Below are 21481 nucleotides of genomic sequence, written 5' to 3'. Positions count from 1 at the left end.
CTGAATCTATTGACTCCGACATGTCAGAAGATATTCCTGTAATGAAGGTATAGTTTCTTTTAAATTAAATCCAATTTAATTTTTTTAAACAACTTTTAGAATTTCACCGTAAAACGTAAACAGATAAGAAAATCATCCGACCAAAGTACGCCCCTTGAAGACATTTTATTAGTTAAGGTATTAAGAACATTAATTTGAAGTTCAAGCGACTTAACTTTTCATAAAACTTTTTAGGACTCAACTCTTCCCGAATCATCAGAATCAAAGCAACTCAGCATTTTACAAAATTTTGACGAGTCACAACAAAAACAAGAAAATAAAATTGAAAATATACAAAATAAAGAAACTAAAAGTTCACAAGAGGAAACACAGAAAAATAAAACAGTAGAAGAAGAATGGATGATAGATGCAGATGCAGACCAAAATACTATAGTGAGTGTGGTTCATCAGGGAGAATACTCTAAAAAACCATCTGCAAGAGAACGGCCTACAATTTGTCCTATTTGCTATAGAGATGTACCTACACATTTTACAAGACATTTATTTAGACATCATGATAATAATGAACACGTGATAAAAATTAAAAGTAAACCTCCTAAATGTAAAGAACGTTTAGCTTTGATTGCAGCGTTACGAAAACAAGGTTATTTTTATTTGAAAACGGAAAAGAATATTTCAAATCCTGTGAGAAGTTCCAAGAAAACTGATGTGCAATATTTTGTATGTACTTACTGTTTGGGACAATATACAAAAAAACTTCTTTATAAACATGTTAAAATATGCAAACAGAAACCTGCCAGCGAAACAAATCCTGGGAAAAACTGCTTAAACAAGAGTCAAAGTTTTTTGGCCACATTGACTTCAAAGAATCAAAACTTTTTACAATCGGCGCGTATAAAAGAAGAAGTTTTTAGCATAATCAGAGCTGACGAAATCAGTTATACTGCCAAAAGTGACACATTGATTTGTTTGTATGGGGAAGCCCTTTTGTGCAAACATAAAAGACAACAAATTGCAACAGTAATTTCTAACAAAATGCGAGAAATGGGTAGATTACTAATAGTGTTAAAAAGGATTAGTAATTCAGTTGATGTCTTATTTGATGCATTGAAACCAGAAAATTTTCAAGATTTAATATGTGCTACTAAAGAAATTAGTGGTTATGATCCTTTAAATAAATGCTATAAATCACCGTCTTTGGCTTTACATATGGGAACCAATTTAAAAACTGTTTGTGATATTGCACTTAAGTTGGTGATAGAAAACAGAAAATTACCAAAAATTAATTGGGAAAACAGAGATAAAAAGAAACAAGAAATTAAAGACTTACAGAAATTAATAAAAGGACATTGGTGTAATGAAGTTTCGAGCTTCGCTCTCAAAATTTTAAAAGAGAGGCAATGGGAAAAACCAAAGGCTCTTCCTCTTACAAGCGACATACAAGCTTTTCAAACACATGTTAGCAACTTGGCAAATCAAGCATATGAAGAATTGAAAAACAATTCAAATTTAAGGACCAACTATAGGACTTTAACGGAATGTGTTTTAGCATTAACTGTAATGTTCAACAGAAGGCGGGTTGGTGATGTGCAGTATTTAAGGATGGATACATACAACAAAAATGAATATACAATAAATGAAGAAGCATTTACTGAATCACTAACAAATGTTGAAAAACTTCTCAGTCAAAAATTTAAAAGAGTGGTTACCGGTGGTAAAGGTTCAAAACCAATACCAATTTTGTTTCCTCCACAAATTCAGAAATATATAAAATTAATACTAGAAATCAGAGAACATTCAAATATAGTACCAAAATCAAATCCATATCTGTTTGCCAATCCAGGCTCTGAAAACAAATGGATGGCAGGGTATCACGTTATTAGAAAATTAGCAACCGGCTGTGGTGCTACAAACCCATCTCTTTTAAGTTCCACAAGATTCAGAAAACATATAGCAACCACATTGCAGCTCATGACAATGGACGAAAACGAAATGGAACAAATAGCCACCTTCATGGGGCATACAAAAAAAACCCACACCGAATTTTACAGGTATTTTTTCAATTATTTTAAAAAAAGGCACAGTGAAAGCATTTTCCTCTCTTAAAAAATTATAGATAAATACTTAGATAAGGACCTAAGTATGCAGGTATTGCAGGTGTGCCAAACTGATTTACAATGTCAAAAAAGAGTGTTCTGTGACCCATTTTAAGAGAGGTCTTTATAAGGGTTTTTTACGCAGCTGGTTTGTTGGAAGATTTCACTTTGAGTAAAATCTTCTGATGAACCAGTTGCCTGAAAAACTTTATATGAAGTTGCTTTTTTCAGGTTTTCTCTACATAAATAATTGATTTTAAAGTGAGACTAAAAATATTGGTTAGGAGTATTATTTATTTAGGGACGCCTGAAACAAAATATACAAAAAACGTGTGGTCATCGAAATCATACTCTAAATTATAATTTTCTTTTGCACAGAAGCGACTGAAATTAATAACACCTTTAGTGGGTTTGCCAAAACACTGAAACTTCCTTTTATTTTTAAGAAAATAAATACTATTTTTTAACAGGTTACCCCAAGATATTTTTCAAACTGCAAAGGTGGCCAAAGTATTAATGTTGTTAGAAAAAGGCAGAGGAAGACAATTTGTAGGAAAAAGCCTCGATGAAATAGAAATAGACAACGATATGTATTTAAGTTCTGATGACGAAGACTGTTTTTATAATACAGCTAGTTTTGAAAATGTTGAAAGTGAAGAATTTTCACAGGTTGGGCTGGAAAATGCAGAATGCACGGAGAGCACTTCTCAACTTAATGCTGAACCAGGTCCTTCAAGCATGGAACCTGCAGTTAAAAAAGGTGCCTAATTATTCAGTTAAGATCCATAATAAGTTGTTACGGCGTATTAATTTTAGGAGGGAAGAAAATAAAACCATGTGGCCGCGTTCGTTGGACAGAAACTGAAAAGAAAATTGTTACAGATTACTTCAAGCTGCATATTCAAAAGAAAATCACACCAAAAAAACATGAATGTGATGAACTGCTAGCTAAGCATGCTGATGTTTTTGTAAACAAGGATTGGGTGCGCATTAAAACTTTTGTGTACAATGTGTTTAGACAAAAGTAAAAATCTAGTTCTTTAATAAAACGTATTTTCATTTTTGTTTCTAATTTGATTTTTGCAAGGGGTCAGCGGCTTTAAAATACTTTAATGCCACTCATGTGTGGAGTTAAAATAAAAAGCTGTCAAATTATAATTATTATTACTAATATTTGCATTTTGAAAATTACAAGCACTAGAAAAAGCCGAGTCCTATACAGCATCAGTTGTACTTATAGTCGAATTAACAGTATTGACACAATTCATTCAAAATTCCTGGGAAGGTTCCTCGGAAGGTTTTTATAGCAGCCGCACTTGCAATACTCTTTGTTGTTGATAATTTCTTTCTTATTGGCTAAAGAGTCTTCAATATAGCCTTCAGCTACACTGCTGGACTTCCAACCTCCATGCCTTTTTAAGCATGTAAGATTGGCTCCACTATCCACAAGCAGTGTAGCTGAAGTGCGCCGAAGACAGCGCCCTGTGTACTCTTTGTAATGCGGTAATTTCAGATAAGATGCAATATCCTTGGGTACTGTGAATACCCATTACAGCACGATGACATTTTCCTTTGCAATATTTTAAGAAAAAACGTCGTTCCGGAATATTTTCTAGTCTCAGCGAAACATATTTTCTACAGATGCTTATGTAAGGTTCTCCAATTACTGTAAACGATCGTTTCTTATGCGTTTTTGAATCAGGAATGTTGATCAAAAGCAGAGATCCTAGATCCTGGACATTGCTGGTTCCCATTTTTATCATTTCGTCACAACGGCAAGCAGCCGCTATTCCAATCATCAAAATTACCTAAACATGAATATTATCTAGTTTACTTATATCGAAATACTGAAAACTAACCTTCATTGCCAAATATTCGTCATCCGGAGCTTCATTCAAGAACTTTTCAAATTCACCTTCGACGCAAATACTGCAATAAAACAATTTCCGAATAATTTTCAGCGTTTTTTTTCTTGCACCATTTAATAAATTTGCTGTATATGGCTTCATATAATGCACTTGATTTTGTTGGGAGTAAATTGTTGACAGCTTCTGCTGCAGCCTGAACAATTTCAAAAGGTCTGTTTACTTCTTCTGCCATTTTTTAGGCTCTACCTGCTACAAAAATAATGCTGTAATATCTAAAATGATTATAATTATAGAGAAATACTTACCAATATTCGTAAAAACACGTAAAAAATTGCGAAAAATTGGAATCTTTTTTATATTGACAATGATGTTACAGCAACTGGCCACAGCAAACTAACAAATCGCAAGCGTAAACGTAATTTTCAGGGGCAAATTCGGTCTTAAAGCAAATTTGGGGCTCGTTTGGAGAAAAAATGGCATATTTTATTCGGAGCTAAACATTTTTTTTTGCTCGTCTCTCATTGCTGAACTCACTACGTTCGTCTGGCAAACCTACAAACTCGCCAGAAAAAATAATGTTTTAGCTCCTCATAAAATAATATACTATTTATTATTCAGAGAAAACAGCAATTATTATTCGGTCTATGTTTTTTTATTGAGAAACATTAAAATAAAAAACTGCAATCAGTTGGTCTGAATCATTTAAGCGTTTATTGTTACAACTCCAGAGCAACCATTTTAGTTCCAAAAATGAAATAATGTGTATAGCTCAGCTATTCTAATACAGAATAAATTAACATAACTCTAGATTTTTTTTGCAATAAAAAACAAATGGATGTGGATTTTTTTGTATTTTTGAAAGTAGATGCTAACGTTTTGGAAAGACTAACTTTAAAATTCTAAAAAAATGGTTTAATTACTTACAACCACTTTAAAATAGTAAAATTTGTTTTTACTTTGGTTTTGGAAAATGTGGTGAAGAACGTAAACTTGTGCTGAAAACAGCTGTTGCAATTGAGAAAAAAAATGTTTGTACACAACTGAAAATGCTGTTTTGAAGCAAAGAAAAGAAATGCTTCAGTTTTAAAAACAATTGTCCTATTGATAAAAGAATTGTTTCAGTAGTATAAAATATTGACGTATTTGTGAAAAAGGTTCTTAAAAGAATTGGTAGTTTTAAAATGTACTGCTAAAGTTTCTAAAAGAATTAACAAAAAGGAATTGCCACAGTTTTACAACTGATAAAATTCGACAAAGAACTGGCAGTTTAAAAAAATGGTGCAGTACCAAAAAGACCATAAATAATTTATTTATTAAAGAAAATATAACTAATTCAATAGGTATTTTGTTTTTAATTTAACAAAATCAATGTAGATAAATAACTTCACTTCATAGGTATTTAGTTATATGTACAAAGTTCAAAATTGGGTACCTAGCGCAACCAAAGTAATTCTTCCCTAAGCACTCCCAATCAGACATAAACAGTGTTGACAAATTTAGGGCTTTGCATAATTCGCAGCAAATAGTTGGTTCTTATAATCCGCCATGTCGCTGCACTTTGTATATTTTATATACAGAAAAAAACTGGGACGCCCCCTACAGAAAGATGGTGTGAACTATACCCCGTGTATTTGCAGATACAAGGCATCATTACAGAGCCCGCATTAATTCTACATTTTTGTTAATACCAACTTAACGGTAAAAACTACGACGATATACGCGTGATTTTTACGAAGCCCACTTCAACTAGGATCTTTCCAGCATATTATATTTTATCAATACCAACCCAACCGCAAGAAATAAATTGTAATACACATGATTTTTACGAAGCCCGGTTTCGGGCTTCGTAAGTCGGTGTCGGGTTTAGTATAAGCTGTGGAATATAGCATTGTGGGCTTCGTAATGGACGATTACATGTCTATATATATATATATTTGTATCAAGTAGAGATCCGAATAAACTTTGGACAACCTGAGATCCACTATAATAAAAATACTTTTTAAAGTATATATTTTACAAAAAATGCCTCAATACCTTGTCTAACTCACACCCCCACAGAGGGGAAAACATTTTTAACATTTAATTTTCTTGACAAAATTTGTGCAAAACGAGATCATTTGTAAAAACACAACCAGTCGAGATCCAGAAATGTATACATTGATGTAAAACGCAAAACATGAGATCCGGTAACGTTGCCAGAGTCATGGTAGAAGGAGACATGGTATAGGCATCCGATGTACCAATTTAAAAATGTTCTGCGCATCCATTTGTGACGTTAGGTGGCATCAACGACCTTGTGACTCTTGTGAGCTTCGCTAGGGAAGTCTAGGGAATTTCAGCTTGAGTTGTCATTGCCACAGAATATCATGATATTCTGTGTCATTGCTCTGTCCAATACGTGAATTAGTTGTCGGATAACGAATTGTATTTTAAATTTCGCGCTAATTTCACCCCACTTGACGTCACACCCGATGCGTATGCCTATACCATGTCTCCTTCTACCATGGCCAGAGTTACGTCTGGCCCGTCTGCGCAAAGAGACCAGTTGCACGTGCATTTACGTAGTTTTTCAGAGTTTTGGTGTTTTGAGTGGATAGTCAGTGGTGATGTAAGCAAAATTTTTCGACATCATGATAAGTCGTGGAAAAAACTTAGTATATTTGGCCAGAAGTGGAAAATCTAATGTACCATTAAACGAAGGTAAAGTAAAATAAGAATGGTATTATTACAATGTTAATGTTAATCTCGTCGCATTTTAACAGTGAAACTAGATGAATCCGACGAACACTCGGACGAATATAATTATGATTATTTAGAAGACCAATATGCAGAAGACCCGTGGTCACATTTTAAAAAGTGGCAAGCAGCAAAGAAAATAAAAATACCATTGGCTCAAAGATTGAATAACTCATACTGTAATCAAAAGGTATGTATATTTGAATTATCGATTTAATACAATTAAGATGGATTTCACAATTTCAGTTAACTTTAATCATTCGTTAAAAACAATTGTTGGTATGGTTGTAACAAATATATCTAAGTAGTTAATCATCCGTTAAATTTAACTAACATTGGTGATACCGACCCTTATTGCATTTGTTTTATATCTTATATATAAAAAAATTATAAAGTCCACTGTTCGACGTAGATAAAAGTTAAAATTATTAGTATATTATTCGTCAAAAATCATACGAGTTAATTTAGAGTACCCACCTGTAAGTCAGATAAAATTATTTTTAAATAGACCGCTGTTCAGAAGGGAATTTTTTAGAAACTTTTCGGTTTTGGACACAAACAGCTTTAAATTTCATTAATTGTTTTTAATAAAAATTGTACTTTTTGAGAAAAGGACTTTCACTGCCGCAGATTTTTTTTTCTTATTTAAGATGTTATAAAGAAGATTGAATAGAAATATTGTACTTCATTTAAAACATGGCACCAAGGGCAGTCGTCTTTTGGTGTTTAAAAAACTAGTTACCATCAAAAAACGTTCATTAAATTTAAAATTATTGGGTTAGTTCATCCTAATCCGAAAATTGGACAGAACTCAATTATAAAATTTTAACGAATTTTTAGGACAACCATATGGAAAATGATAATCAAAATTTTGAAGAACGTGTGCTTGAAGAATTAAGACCACTTGAAACTAGCCCACAACTCTCAACGTTAGACCACAATCTTCAGGTATGTAGTAAAAAGTAATTTTCCTAATGCAGTTGTAAAATGTCAACATTATTGAAACTCGAGTCTGACTGAATACTTTCAGAGCGATTTTTTCGCTTTCTATCATCGACAGGCGTGCGTCCTATTTCATACAAATTTTTACAAGAACTATTTGTCTTTAGCGAAAATGTACAAATATAAGTGTTGGATAAATACATATTCCCCTTAACGGTTCTATAAGTTGTGCAGCTAAAAAAAAATATGCCTGATATTTTAACAGTACCTAAATTAATTTCCATGAATCTTTAGAACTCTGTACATAGATTTGACGTATTTTTAGGGAAATGTTCAAACCGGATCTGAGAATAGTGTTAATAGCGTTTTAAATGATATTCAAAATCATGAAGACCCTGTTAACCAATTAACGCCTCTAACTACTACAGAAGCGGTGCATACATGTAACGATCAACTTCTGGTATGTATGTTGTTCTAACAGTCATGTATGTAAAATATTGTAAATCAGAGTAAGTTTTATAGTGAAAATTATCATTTTATTTCAAAAATAGCCAACTGGTGCATAAAAAAATGTAGAAAAATGGGCAATTTCACTGCTAATTCCTGCATTTTTAGTGCCCATTTTTCACTCAAGACCTACACAGTACTTAACGAAAACAAATACAAAATAATGTGTTTTAGAATTCCGCCGAAAAGGAAGATCATAATAGTGATGACGAAAATTCGCATTTGTCGGAGAGTTCCCTATTTGCAGATTCATCAGTAAGTGAAGTAGTTAAATATCGAATATCAGATTTGTTGTTTAAGTAGGTACGTACCATCAGTGGACAAAGAAAATTGGAAATTGGAAATTTTACAATTGTCAATTGTGTCACAAAACGACAATCATAATTACATTTTAAAAATGAAATTCAGATATACAGGGTGATTTTGAAATACGTTCGGAAAATTAAAGCACAACATCTCTGAAATAAGTTGAGGGCATTTCCAGTAATTTTTATTCATTCTAATACAAGGATAAAAATCCCAAAATCCAGACCTAATTCGGCGTCACTGATATGCACATAATGAGACGTATGTTGGCGTTGTATGTTGAATCGGACAATTAATTTTTTACGTCATATTTGTCAAACTTATAACAATAATAAACACGTTCTTCAATAAAGGGTACACGTCTGCATAATAGACAAGGCATAATAGACACATTTTGGACACGCCAATTATTGAAAAACGTTTTTATTTCGATTTTTACTTCCCGAGCGTAAGCAAAGGAAGTATTCTAATCGAGTCCGTCGGCCGACTCTCTACTTTTACGTTTTCTCGATCTTTCATGACCCCTAGAAGACGAAGAAATAGGTCTCCCATTTCCGTCTGTCTGTCCGTCTGTCCGTCTGTCCGTCTGTCCGTCCGTCTGTCCGTCTGTCCGTCTGTCCGTCTGTTGTCACGGATTTTTATTAGACAGATAATCTCCGAAAGTACTCGACCGATTGTTGTGAAATTTTGTACTTATATTAAGAATATCATGTAGATGGTAAAACGCTAACCAAAATTTGTCGAATCATCCCCACCACTAAAGCGATGACGTCACTTCAAAATTGTACATAGTAAATGGGTTTTCAATTGTATAAAATAACATAGTCCTACACATGTAGTTTACAACTCTGAATCGACTTTTCACCCGAAACGTCCAGATTTTTGGAAAAAAAATCAAAATTATAAAACAACATTTTGAAATTTAATTTTTAATCTGCTAACCAGAATGCTTTGAAATGTTGCAGATGTTTTAAGGCTATAAAGAGCATCATAAATCTTTAGTCAAAAAATATTTGCTTATCCCCTCCAAAAACTTGATGACGTCAGCTCAAAAGTTTGTGGAATAAATCATATCTAAAATGTACAAAATATGATGAGTCTGTACTTGTGAACTATCACTCCATTAATATTTTTTGGATTTGCATATACAGGGTGACTCAAAAAAATTAATGAATGCGTAAATATATTTTATTGATTTAATCAGGAACTACAAAACCGAATGCTCTGAAATCTTGCAGATGTTTTAAGGTCATAAAGAGCATAATAAATGTTTAGTCAAAATATATTTGCTTATCCCCTCCAAAAACTTGATGACGTCAGCTCGAAAGTTTGCCGAATAAATCATATCTAAAATGTACAAAATATGATGAGCCTGTACTTGTCATTTATCACTCCATTCATATTTTTTGGATTTGCATATACAGAGTGACTCAAAAAAATTAATGAATGCGTAAATTTATTTTATTGATTTAATCAGGAACTACAAAACCGAATGCTTTGAAATCTTGCAGATGTTTTAAGGTTATAAAGAGCATAATAAATTTTTAGTCAAAATATATTAGGTTATCTTCTACAAAAAACTGATGACGTCAGCTCAAAAGTTTTCCGAATAAATCGTATCTAAAATGTACAAAATATGATGAGTCTGTACTTGTGATTTATCATTCCATTCATATTTTTGGATTTGCATATGCAGGGTGACTCAAAAAAATTAATGAAGGCGTGAATTTATTTTATCGATTTAATCAGGAATTACAAAACCGAATGCTTTGAAATCTTGGGAATATTTTAAAGTTATTATAAGCATGGTAAACTTTTGTTCAAAATGTATTTGTTCATCCCTCCTAAAAAAATTGATGACGTCACCCTTAAATTTTGCTGAATAAATCCTATCTAAAATGCAAAAAATATGATGAGTTTGTACTTGTGATTTATCATTCCATTCATATTTTTTAGATTTTCTTAAGAGGTGGTTCAAAAAAATTAATGAAGTCAATTTATTTTATTGATTAAATTAAGGACCCGGGGTGGGCTAGTTAGCATCATGCTTGCCCGCTACACCTTGGGTCGTGGGTTCGATTCCCGCCATGGCTCTGGGTGTAACGTGTATGTCCCGTTCCCCTGTAATTGGGCCTCAGTGCCTGTTGGGGGACGTAATTAATAAAAAAAAAAAAAAAAAAAAAAAAATTAAAGGCAACACTTATTATTAGTATTACACCCCAACCAACCCAATTTGGTAGACACAAAATTTGTTAAAGGAAAAACTCGGTTGAAACATAAGGGTAGCACGCTTATTTACATCGACTTTAACATTACAGACCTGCATTTGTTTTATGCGTTCACTTGATTCCGCGAATGTGAAATAGACATGTTTATAATCAACCAATTGTGAATTTCACCGTCAAGAATTAAAATAAAACCCAATGTTTTATATAATAAGCGGAAGTCGAAGCAATAAAACCGACGGTCGTTTTGTTTACAGTTTCTGTGTTTGGCTCTCACGTATGCTGTTACGCCTGTCATCTTAAATTAACAATGTTTATACATACACGATTTTCAGTTGCCTCTGATACGTAGGTATACGTGAGTAAATTGTTTCGTTATTTTATTGATTATTACAAATCAATATTCAAACGACCCAATTCATTTTCCCGAAAATTTGAGAATATAATAATTTTATTCTTAGTATTACACTACATCTATCCCAACTGATATACGTGTCCTTGCAAAAATGTTGATGATGTCATCGCAATTTTTTTTTAAATTCCCACTACAAAAATGTAATGAGAAAAAAAACACAATAGGCATGCAGTCGTCAAGTTTCCGACAGCGAGGGAAGTACTGTCTAAACTCTTTAGACCAATTTTTTTTATTGTTACAAGTTTGACAGATGTGACGTAAAAAATAATTATTAACGCATTAAGCGAAGATATACGCCTCAAATTTTTGTAGTTAAAAAAGCTAACAACACAAAGAACACAATCGGTATTTAACTATGGATGATGCAAATAGATTATAATCAGTGCCGCATCATCAAAATTGAACAAGATTTCTATCAAAATTTTCTTGAAACTGGGGCAGCAATTTAAAAAACGAAACCTGCGAAATTCTTTGATTGCTAGTAAATATTAATCGATGTGTTTTCCGAACCCATTTCAAAATCATTTTTTTCGTAATGTCATCCGGTGTCAACCATATCTCATAAAATGATGGGAATACTTTTTAACAAAAACCCAACTTATGTGTTTAAAGTAGATGGATGGATAAATTATTCAGTTTATATGTTTAAAATTCTGTAATTTTGAAAATGATCTAGTTATCAACTGTGCTCTAGTTTTTTTGTTCAGTGATGGTAACTATTTATATTGGAAATTCAAAATTTTCTCATCCTTGCTGAAAAATGATAACGCTACTGTATAAAAAACTTCTAGAAATTTCAATTGATTACATTTAAAATAAAATATTGCCAATGATAATATCATTACTTTTAGGTTTCTTGGAAGCCCAATCAAGAGAATGATGTCACTTCAGAAGATAATTATTCCGAGATAAGCGAGTCTATCCCCCGAAAATCACCTATATATTTTCATGCCGCTTCTAAGGAACGTCAGTCATCAAATCCTGTCAAGTGTATTGAAAGTTCTCTTGACGCGAAAAATCCACTCCCAACGAGTCCAAAACCATTACCTACATCAGACTGTGATTTATCGGTATGCGTATTTTTATTGAATACATTCATATAAGTACGTAGCCTATGTATCAGAATTACGAGGTTTTTACATTATAGCGCGTATCACTTTAGCCTGAGAATATAGTATATTTATTATTAGCCAAGGTTGCAACGCCAAGCATTCTAGACCGAGCGCAAATTAGAACCCGAGACGCGCAGCGTCGAGGGCTCTGAAGCGCGAGGTCTAGAAGTGGCTTTGCAACCGTTACTATTTTTTTCACTAGTAGAAACCATAAGACAATAAACTGAAAAAATAAACGTTTAATTTTTTGACGCAACATGATTTTGTTTTGATTTCTAATCAAACTTAATCTAAATCGTCAACACAAAGAAAACCGTTTATACTTGTCGCTGAGTTAATCATTTTATCTTCTACCGTCTACCAACTACCATGCGTATACTCAAGTAATGTTTGTAGCACACATTTGTTCATTTTTTAAGAAATAATCACATCAAACATTGCGTACATAACCCAGTGTTGCCAATTCGTGGGATTTATCCCTTTTCACGGGATTTTAAGCTTGTTTAAGGGATAAAGGGATTTAAGCCTCTTTTCGTGGGATTTTTAATAGTGGTAATATTCAGTTATCCGAAGATTCTTGTTCCTTGTTTACATTCACATGACATAACATCGAAACAGCGCTACCGCTACCATGGTAGTACTAAATTGTCCTAAATGGTAAATCAAAAACTGTGATCAAAAATCTTCTCGGTGTGGTCGGTAATGCAGTTAACTGAACTGATTTTGTTACTCCTTTAGTCGTGTTTTAGGTTAGGTATCAGTCTATCAGTTCCTCAGCTGTTGTCAACTGTCGCCATCACGAAATATTTATGGTTAAGTTTATTTTTTATTCCTGTTGTAACAATTTTTAAAAGTATTTAGTGTGTGTATCGAAAAATAATTTTGTAAGAAAGATAAGAAAAATGTCTGATACAGACACATCAAATGGTAATGCAGAACATTCACATAAAAGAAAAAAATACAGGCATGCTGAGCATAAACGTTTTCAGCTCGCTTGGCTGGAAAAAGACAAGTTTAAAAACTGGCTGCAACCATTAGCTAATAACAAAGAAAAATGTCGGTATGTAGTATGAAAATCATAGAAGTACTTGGTTGATGATAATTATTATTAATTACAGGTGCAAGGTTTGCAATATTGAGTTGGTCTGTGGTCTCACAGAGCTAACAAGGCATTCTGAAAGAAAAAAACATATTGAAAAAATGAGAACTGTGAATTTAAATAGAAGTGTTACCAATTACTTTAAAAATAATGATGGTCATGAAGAAAAAGTAAAGAGAGCTGAACTTAAATTAGCATTATTTTTTGCGGAACACAATGTAGCTACAATGGTTGTGGATCATTTAGTCCCCTTATTGAAAGATATCTTCGGTGATTCGAAAATATTACAAGATGTGAGATTAGCAAGAACAAAATGTAGCGAGGTTGTAAACAACGTTGTTAGCAAGCATGAAACCAATGTTTTAGTTAAAAATTTGAAAAATAACAATTTTTCAGTATTAGTTGATGAGAGCACTGATATATCAAATCACAAAAACCTTTGTGTTTTAGTGAAATATTGTGATAACGATGACAATAAGACTAAAACTAATTTATTAGAGTTAGTACCTTTAGATGCTAAAGACTGCAGTGCAGAGAATCTGTACAATGCTTTTAAAGACTGTTTATATAAGCACAATATTCCATTAACAAATATCATAGGTATAGCTTGTGATGGAGCAAATGTGATGACTGGTCACACTAATTCGTTTTTCAGTCGTCTTCAAGATGACATTCCACATGTAGTATTAATGAAATGTGTATGTCATTCTGCCGCCTTGGTGGCTAGTAAAGCTTGCGAAAAGTTACCACGAGGACCAGAAGATCTAATTAGGAATATAGGGTCTTATATTACTGGAAGTGCCAAGCGTTGTGCAATATTAGTAGAGTTCCAGACATATTTTCACCAAGAACAAAAAAAAATCTTGAAGCTTGCAACCACTAGGTGGTTGAGTAGACACCAATGTGTGGTGAGAATCTTAGACAATTGGACATCTTTAGAACATTTTTTTGTTACAGCAGCTGCTGAAGATAAATTAAGATGTGCGGAAACTATTCTCAAAGATATGAGAGATGTGTACACCAAAGCATATCTTTATTTTTTAAAATATGCTTTAAATTTTTTAAATGCATTCAATGCCCTTTTTCAATCTAACGCTATAATTATACATCAACTCCAGGACAATTGCAATAGGTTGCTCTTGCAATTGTGTAGTAACTACCTAAAAACAGAAGTGTGTTATTGCAAAGATTTGAGCGCCATTAATTTAGCGCATCCAGAGTATTTTGTAGAATTGAAAAATATAAAATTAGGTGCTGCATGTGAGAGCTATTTGCAATCAGCACCACTGGCAGTCCAAGAAACAGTGAGGAAATATTGTTTATCATTTTATGTTACTGCTGGATCAGAAATTCAACAGAGATTACCTATATCCAACTCTATATTTAAATCCATCAAGTTTATGGACCCTGAAATAATTTTTTCCCCAACAAGGCATTCAGAAATACAGCTCACTCCCTTAGTAAATCAGTTTAAAAGTCTAATTGATGAAACACAATTGTCTGTCGAATGGCAAAATCTACCATCATCTTTTAATGAACAGGAAAGAAAAGACTTGAAAGTTATGCCACTTGACAAAATGTGGCTGGAAATAGCAAATGCTAAGAACTTTGACAATATCTTGATGTTTCCAAATATAGGCAAATTAGCTAAAGTAATTCTCACATTACCCCATTCGAATGCAGAAGCTGAGAGGATATTCTCTCTAGTGACAGACATTAAGAGCAAGAAAAGAAATAGAATGGGTGAAATTACTTTAAATGCAATGTGTGTCATACGTAGTGCACTGCATCAGAGCAATAAAACTTGTGTTAATTATGCAATAGTCAATGATATGTTGAAACTGTATAGCAATTTTTACTCATTTAAAGAGTGAATAAATTAATTTTTATGTTGTTAGTTTGTTTGTTAAATTTTAAGAATTTAAATTAATTTTCCGTGTAAATCGGTTTCTTTGTTCTATTTTTTACATGATAAGAGTTTATGATTTTGTTTTGATAATAAAATGTATACCATACAAGAAAACATTTTAATTATTAAAGCTTATTTTCGAAGCGTACGTTTAATAAATGAAGATTGGCCTATTCAATGTGTCTACTTGTGACATGCGCAATATAGCGCAAAATCGCCAACTGCAACCAAGAAATGTAAACAACAAACAGAAAAATTAAGCAGGGATTGAGTCAACTTTATCCCTCAAGCGATCGAGTTTTCTTCATAATTATTTAATAATTTTTCAAGACTATTTTGTAGTTATGCAACCAACAATTGTCAATTACCTTCTATCCATTATTTCGAGAAGCGGCATTTTTTAATTTGCATGGAAAATCCATAAGCGACTAGATGAAAATCATTTTGAAACACCCGGTATAATAAATTATTATGGGATTTTTTTTTATTCGCGAAAATTTCAAAGAGCAATGAAACGAACAATTAATTGTTGCATCAATTAATTTTGTTCGTTTCATGGCGCTTTTGATCACGTTTTTTCTTGCTCTCCCAGTATATACATACCTACTAGAGAAGCAACGCGGGAATAATGTAAATTTAACAATTTGGTGTGGGATATTTAGCGAAAAAAAGGGATATTTTTGGTAAGTTCGTGGGATATTTCGTAATCTTGGGTTGGCAACACTGACATAACCTCAATTTTTCTTTTTGAATCGGTGGTCGCAAAAGTTGAATTTGCTACCTCTAAATGAGTCGACATTTGCATGGATCATGGCTGCTAGTGAAAAAAAAATTGTTTTCACTAGCAGCTATGAAGCATGTCCACTCATTTAGAGGTAGCAATTTCAACTTTTGCGACCACGGGTTCAAAAAGAAGATTGAGGTTATGTACGCAATACTTGATGTGATTATTTCTTAAAAAATGAATAAATGTGTGATACTAACATTACTTGAGTATACGCATGGTAGTTGGTAGACGGTGGAAGATAAAATGATTAATTCAGCGACAAGTGTAAACGGTTTTCTTTGTGCTGAAGATTTAGATCAAGTTTGATTAGAAATCAAAATAAAATCATGTTGCGTCAAAAAATTGAACGTTTATTTTTTCAATTTATTGTCTTATGGTTTCTACTAGTGAAAAAAATAATATATTAACCACGGTTGCAAAGCCACTTCTAGACCTCGCCCTTCAGAGCCCTCGACACTGCGAGTCTCGGCTTCTAATTTGCGCTCGGTCTAGAATGCTTGGCTTTGCAACCTTGGCTAATAATATACTATTTTCCTACTCGTTGCTATGGACGACGTCTAGCAATAGTTATTTGTGACACAAGACCAGAAAATGCATGTTTGCGAGTGCGAGTGATAATGTGGAGCCGAGAGACGCTAGTCCAGGCGGAACAACACAAGCACTCGCAAAACATTTTGTGGCCGTGTGTCTCACATAATTTTTTCTACTCGTTATCCCTAATATCTGAAGAAAAAATGCAAACAAGTTTCCACAACAAAAGTCAAATTAATGACATTTCTCCAATCTGTCTTTCTTTCCGTACGTTGGTATTGACGACGTTGTGAAATAGCTTTTGCCAGACGTCGTCCATAGCAACGAGTAGGAAAAAGTTCTTGCAACTTACTCTATGATGTTAAAATACCATTCTTTCAGGGTTCCACTCGAAGACCAATTCATAAAAATCCTGTGGAACACAGTCTACGTAAGGGAAGAGTATGGGACAAAAAGGATCGCTGCTCTTACTGCGATAAAGACGTCACTAATTTTTCAAGACATCTTTTTAGAAAACATGCAGAAGAAGAAAGTGTACGAAAAATCCTTGAACAGCAGCCAAAAGGTGAACGCAAAAGAAAAATTATGATTGATCTCATAAGAAAGCAAGGGAATTTTACAGTACTAGGAGAGAATATAACGAGGCCGGTTCAAAGACCGTCTGCAATACAAAGTAAAAATGATGAAATTCTCCCAACAGATTACCTTCCATGCATTTATTGTAAAGGATTATACAAAAAAAAATCTCTACGGAGGCACGCCCTTACTTGCTGTTACAATAAAGAGATTAATCAAAAACACAATTTTGCAAGCGAGGGTCAGACAATGATTGCTTTTACTGAATCTCGTCAAGAATTTCTAAAAAAAATCAAGATTGAAATGCGAAGTGTTTAGCAAAATGCGTGCTGACAGAATATCTTTAAACGGAAAAAGTGACCCAATAATCTGTCAATATGCAGAAGACTACCTGCGCAAACATAAAAGACCACATATCAAAAATGCGGTATCAAACAAAGTGAGGGAATTGGGAAGACTTCTCATTCCACTTCAAGATATTTATAAAATTAATTCCATGCTAGAAGTGTTAAAACCTGAACACTTTGATAAAGTAGTTTCCGCCAGCCGCATAATTTCGGGTTACAATGAAGCAAAGCGATCCTTTAAAGCGCCTTCTCTTGCTCTTCATATGAAAACAATATTATTAGCTGTATGCTCTTCAGCTAAAACTCTTATGTTAAAAAAACATCCTATTTTGGGGATTACCGATTATGACATAGCACTCAAAAATGTTAAGGGATTTCGGGAGTTGGTCGATGCTAACTGGAAATTTGAAATGAGCAGTCTGGCACTAAAGGACCTTAATGAAAAGCAATCAATAAATCCGCAGAAATTACCAGTAACCCAGGATATTATTTTATTCAGAAATTATACGCAAGAAATTGCGGAAACATGTGTGAAAGAACTAGAAACGAATTCAGAAAACTTGACGTCATTCAAAAAACTTACGGAAGCGGCTTTGGCTCTGACAATAATTTTAAATAGGAAGAGAATCGGAGATGTACAATATACACAATTAGAATCTTATAATCGAATATCAACAAGTACCAACCAAGAGGAGTGCCTTAGTTCCCTAAATGAATGTGAAAGAGAATTATCGAAGCATTTTAAACGCATTACCACAGTGGGAAAAGGAAGTCGGTCAGTTCCGATACTTTTTTCAAAAAATGTACAAAAATACATAGAAACACTTCTATCAGTCAGAAGAAAAACTACGTTCGTACCGCATGAGAATCCATTTTTATTCGCGTTAACAGGAAGCTCAACTAAATGGGTGGATGGATCAGCCGTATTAAGAAGATATGCAGTCAAATGTGGGGCCAAAAATCCTGGTACTCTAACCTCTTCTCGCCTTAGAAAACAAATTGCAACTGTCCTACAGATTTTAAACCTTAATGACACTGAAATGGAGCAAGTGGCCACCTTTATGGGCCATACCAAAAAAACCCACGAACAATTTTATAGGTAGGATATTTAGTATATAGCTTGTGGATATGTAAAAATAACAATATTTCGAGAACCTATATATCTTTCTTTTTTTAAGGATGCCGCAGGACGTTTTTCAAACTGCAAAAATAGCCAAGTTACTTCTAATGATGGAAAGGGGAGTCGGCAGCCAGAATCAGGGTAAAACTCTTGATGAAATCAACGTCGAATTGGAATCGTGGAATGGAAAATCTCTTGAAGACCCTGGAAGTGGTAACTTCCGGCTATTATTTTAATTTTTTTTAAGTTTAAAACATACAAATAATAACATAAACAAAATAACAAATAACCAGTTTTTTGACTTGTTTATTTTTTTAGAATCAGAGGACCATGATTTGGAGGAAAAAAGCGCACATGATGAACCAAAGGAAGAAGATGAAAGAATTAGACTAGACATGCCAACTATGTCTGTGACTAGTGTTAACGTTACGCAAACCAACAAGCACAAAGCTCAAACTATGTCTGATGATTCTCCACTCAAAAAGAAAAAGATATCTAAAGAAAAACCCAAAAAAGAGAAATGTCGTGGAACATGGAACGACAAGCAAAAGTCCATAATGTTAAATTATTTTAAGAATCATATTAAAAACAAAATTTCGCCGAAAAAAGCGGAATGCTTAAAATTACAACAGGAAAATTTTGATTTGTTTATGAACAAGACTTGGGTACAAATTAAAGTATATATTTATAATACTTATAAAAATAAATAAAATTGTAATATTCCTATTTTTTGTCATTTTACTATTTTAATTCTGTTGTAATTCAATAATCGCCGTCGTTTTGTTAAAACTTATAATAAAAACTGTTGCGATGTTGCAAGATCTGTTGGATCTCGACTTATTGATAGAATGTTATATACAGCCTGAGCATTGCAGCGCCCTCGTTGGTGTGCCCACCTGAACTACTCTCGTATAAAAATTGATAAAAATGTGAAATCGGAGATCCGACAAATAATGCAGTGACGTCCTTCCCCCACCTATAAAAATTGTTTGGTGAAGATATACACATGAAACAAGTCGAGATCCAAATTGGATCTCGTCTTGCCAGAATGGATCTCTACTTGTACAAAAAATATCACTAAATGATCTCGACTTGTACAGTAAATATATCTATATATATATATATTATGCAAGAGGAAGAAAAAGCAGCAGATCCTGGTCCTTCCACTTGAACATCATCAAAGGCTGTACTGTAATAGAAATTTTTTATACTAGAAAATCTGCACATTAAGCTTGTTGAAAGAAAAAATTCTTTTTTTGGGTTCTTAGTGCATGAAAAACTAAAACAATTTGAAAGTGCTGAAGCGAATAAGATGAGAGAAAATTTTATCAAAGCATTAAATAATGCAATAACTTATCTAAATAAGTGGTTCAATTTTGAAGAAGATAATAATTAGCCAAATACACTGACGTCATCCGAGGTCATCAAGATGGCAGCGTTTGACAACTAGCCGGTTTTCTCATAAGAGTCAATGCTAATATTTTCGGAATTCATTTAAATTTGAGAGTGTGTCAACTGTGTTTTTATAGTTTGGTAAGTTTGTTACAGTTTCTAGACTGTGTAGATATCTGTAAAACGCACCATAACGTTTGAATATGCTTAAAAAATAATGTTTTCCAATGTGATGTACAGGTTAACTTCGCTGCATCTTATATTAAAACTTCGCTTTTATAGACCTAAGTAAAGCATTTGATTGTGTGCCGCACGACATTCTAATGCGTAAACTTTATTTTTATAATTTTCATCCAAGTAGTGTCAAACTTATCATGTCATATTTAACAAATCGTACTCAGAGAACATGTTTTAATGGAATACTTTCAGAGGCTTCCAACATTGCATATGGAGTTCCGCAAGGTTCAATTCTTGGGCAGATTTTATTCCTTTTGTTTACGAATGATCTCCCTTCTTATTTACAGGATGGAGAGGTCACACTTTATGCAGATGATACCTCTATAGGCAATGCAGGAATAACAACTGAACAAGCTAGAGCAAAAAATAAATTTCTTGTAAACCAATCAGTAGACTGGTTCACTGCGAACCGATTATCGTTAAATAAAAAAAAAACAGTCACGATGTTGTTTAGTTTAAAAAAGGGTGTTAATGATACACTTACATTTACAAAATATCTTGGTGTTTTAATAGACTCAGAACTTACATGGAAAAAACATGGGGATTACATAGCAAATAAAATATCAAAAAACATTTTTCTTTTGCGTAATTTGGCTAATAAGATTTCTTCAAAATATCTTCGGATAGCATACTACTCTTTAGTAAATTGTCATCTCAATTATGGCATATTAATTTGGGGACACTCCTCAACCTTAAATAAATTATTTAAACTCCAAAGGAGAGCACTGAGAATTCTTGCAGGTGTTTCATACTCTGAAGATTGTAGATCATTTTTCATAAGCTTAAATGTTCTTACTTTACCATGTCTATACATATATCGCTGTCTTGAATATTTGGTAAATAATGCTCAGGATTACCGGAAATTAAGCACATATCACAATTACAAAACTAGAAGTGAAGACTTAAGTTATAACTTGCTGAAGCTCACCAAATGTAAGAATGGAACCTCATATTTTTGTATTAAGTTTTATAATGCATTGCCAAAAACATTTAAATCTCTTGAAACGAAAATGCTTTTGATAAATATTAAAAAGTATTTACTTCACAAGGCCTTTTACTCTGTTGATGAGTACTTACTTCATAAATTTGAACGCGTTTATTAAAGTTGCTTTATTATATTTTACATTAAGTGATGGGGATTTATAATAATTAATACAATCATTGTTATATAGATTTAATTAGTATAGTATCATCTTACTTGTATTATTATCTAAATTTATTAATTACACTATGCAACACTAAAAAATTCACAGAAAGTTCAGATAGTGTTTGAGGT

The 21481-nt window shown here is 33.0% G+C and overlaps 3 protein-coding genes across 3 annotated transcripts; all 3 read left to right on the top strand.

Annotated features, from left to right (window-relative positions):
- LOC135143317 (uncharacterized) lies at window positions 1–3145 on the top strand. The gene is made up of 5 exons (XM_064075177.1): window positions 1–47; window positions 100–177; window positions 235–2051; window positions 2567–2856; window positions 2913–3145. The coding sequence occupies exons 1-5, from the start codon at window positions 21–23 to the stop codon at window positions 3122–3124; spliced, it is 2424 nt and encodes an 807-aa protein (XP_063931247.1). The 5' UTR covers window positions 1–20; the 3' UTR covers window positions 3125–3145.
- Window positions 3146–6491: 3346 nt separating this feature from the next.
- LOC135143411 (uncharacterized) lies at window positions 6492–17362 on the top strand. Its single transcript, XM_064075277.1, has 8 exons — window positions 6492–6664; window positions 6727–6890; window positions 7541–7648; window positions 7968–8102; window positions 8324–8404; window positions 11947–12165; window positions 16915–17154; window positions 17234–17362. Exons 1-8 carry the CDS (start codon window positions 6595–6597, stop codon window positions 17360–17362), a joined length of 1146 nt encoding a protein of 381 aa, XP_063931347.1. The 5' UTR covers window positions 6492–6594.
- LOC135143254 (uncharacterized) lies at window positions 17100–19296 on the top strand. Its single transcript, XM_064075132.1, has 3 exons — window positions 17100–18555; window positions 18635–18789; window positions 18895–19296. Exons 1-3 carry the CDS (start codon window positions 17432–17434, stop codon window positions 19284–19286), a joined length of 1671 nt encoding a protein of 556 aa, XP_063931202.1. The 5' UTR covers window positions 17100–17431; the 3' UTR covers window positions 19287–19296.
- The last annotated feature ends 2185 nt before the right edge of the window (window positions 19297–21481 follow it).

Source organism: Zophobas morio, unplaced genomic scaffold, assembly GCF_036711695.1.
Source record: "Zophobas morio isolate AGI-343-1 ecotype UQ-CSIRO unplaced genomic scaffold, CSIRO_AGI_Zmor_V1 ptg000058l, whole genome shotgun sequence".
Classification (NCBI taxonomy): Eukaryota; Metazoa; Arthropoda; class Insecta; order Coleoptera; family Tenebrionidae; genus Zophobas; species Zophobas morio.
The sequence above is the reverse complement of the archived record's forward strand: the minus strand, read 5'-3'. Positions and strand labels throughout refer to the sequence as shown.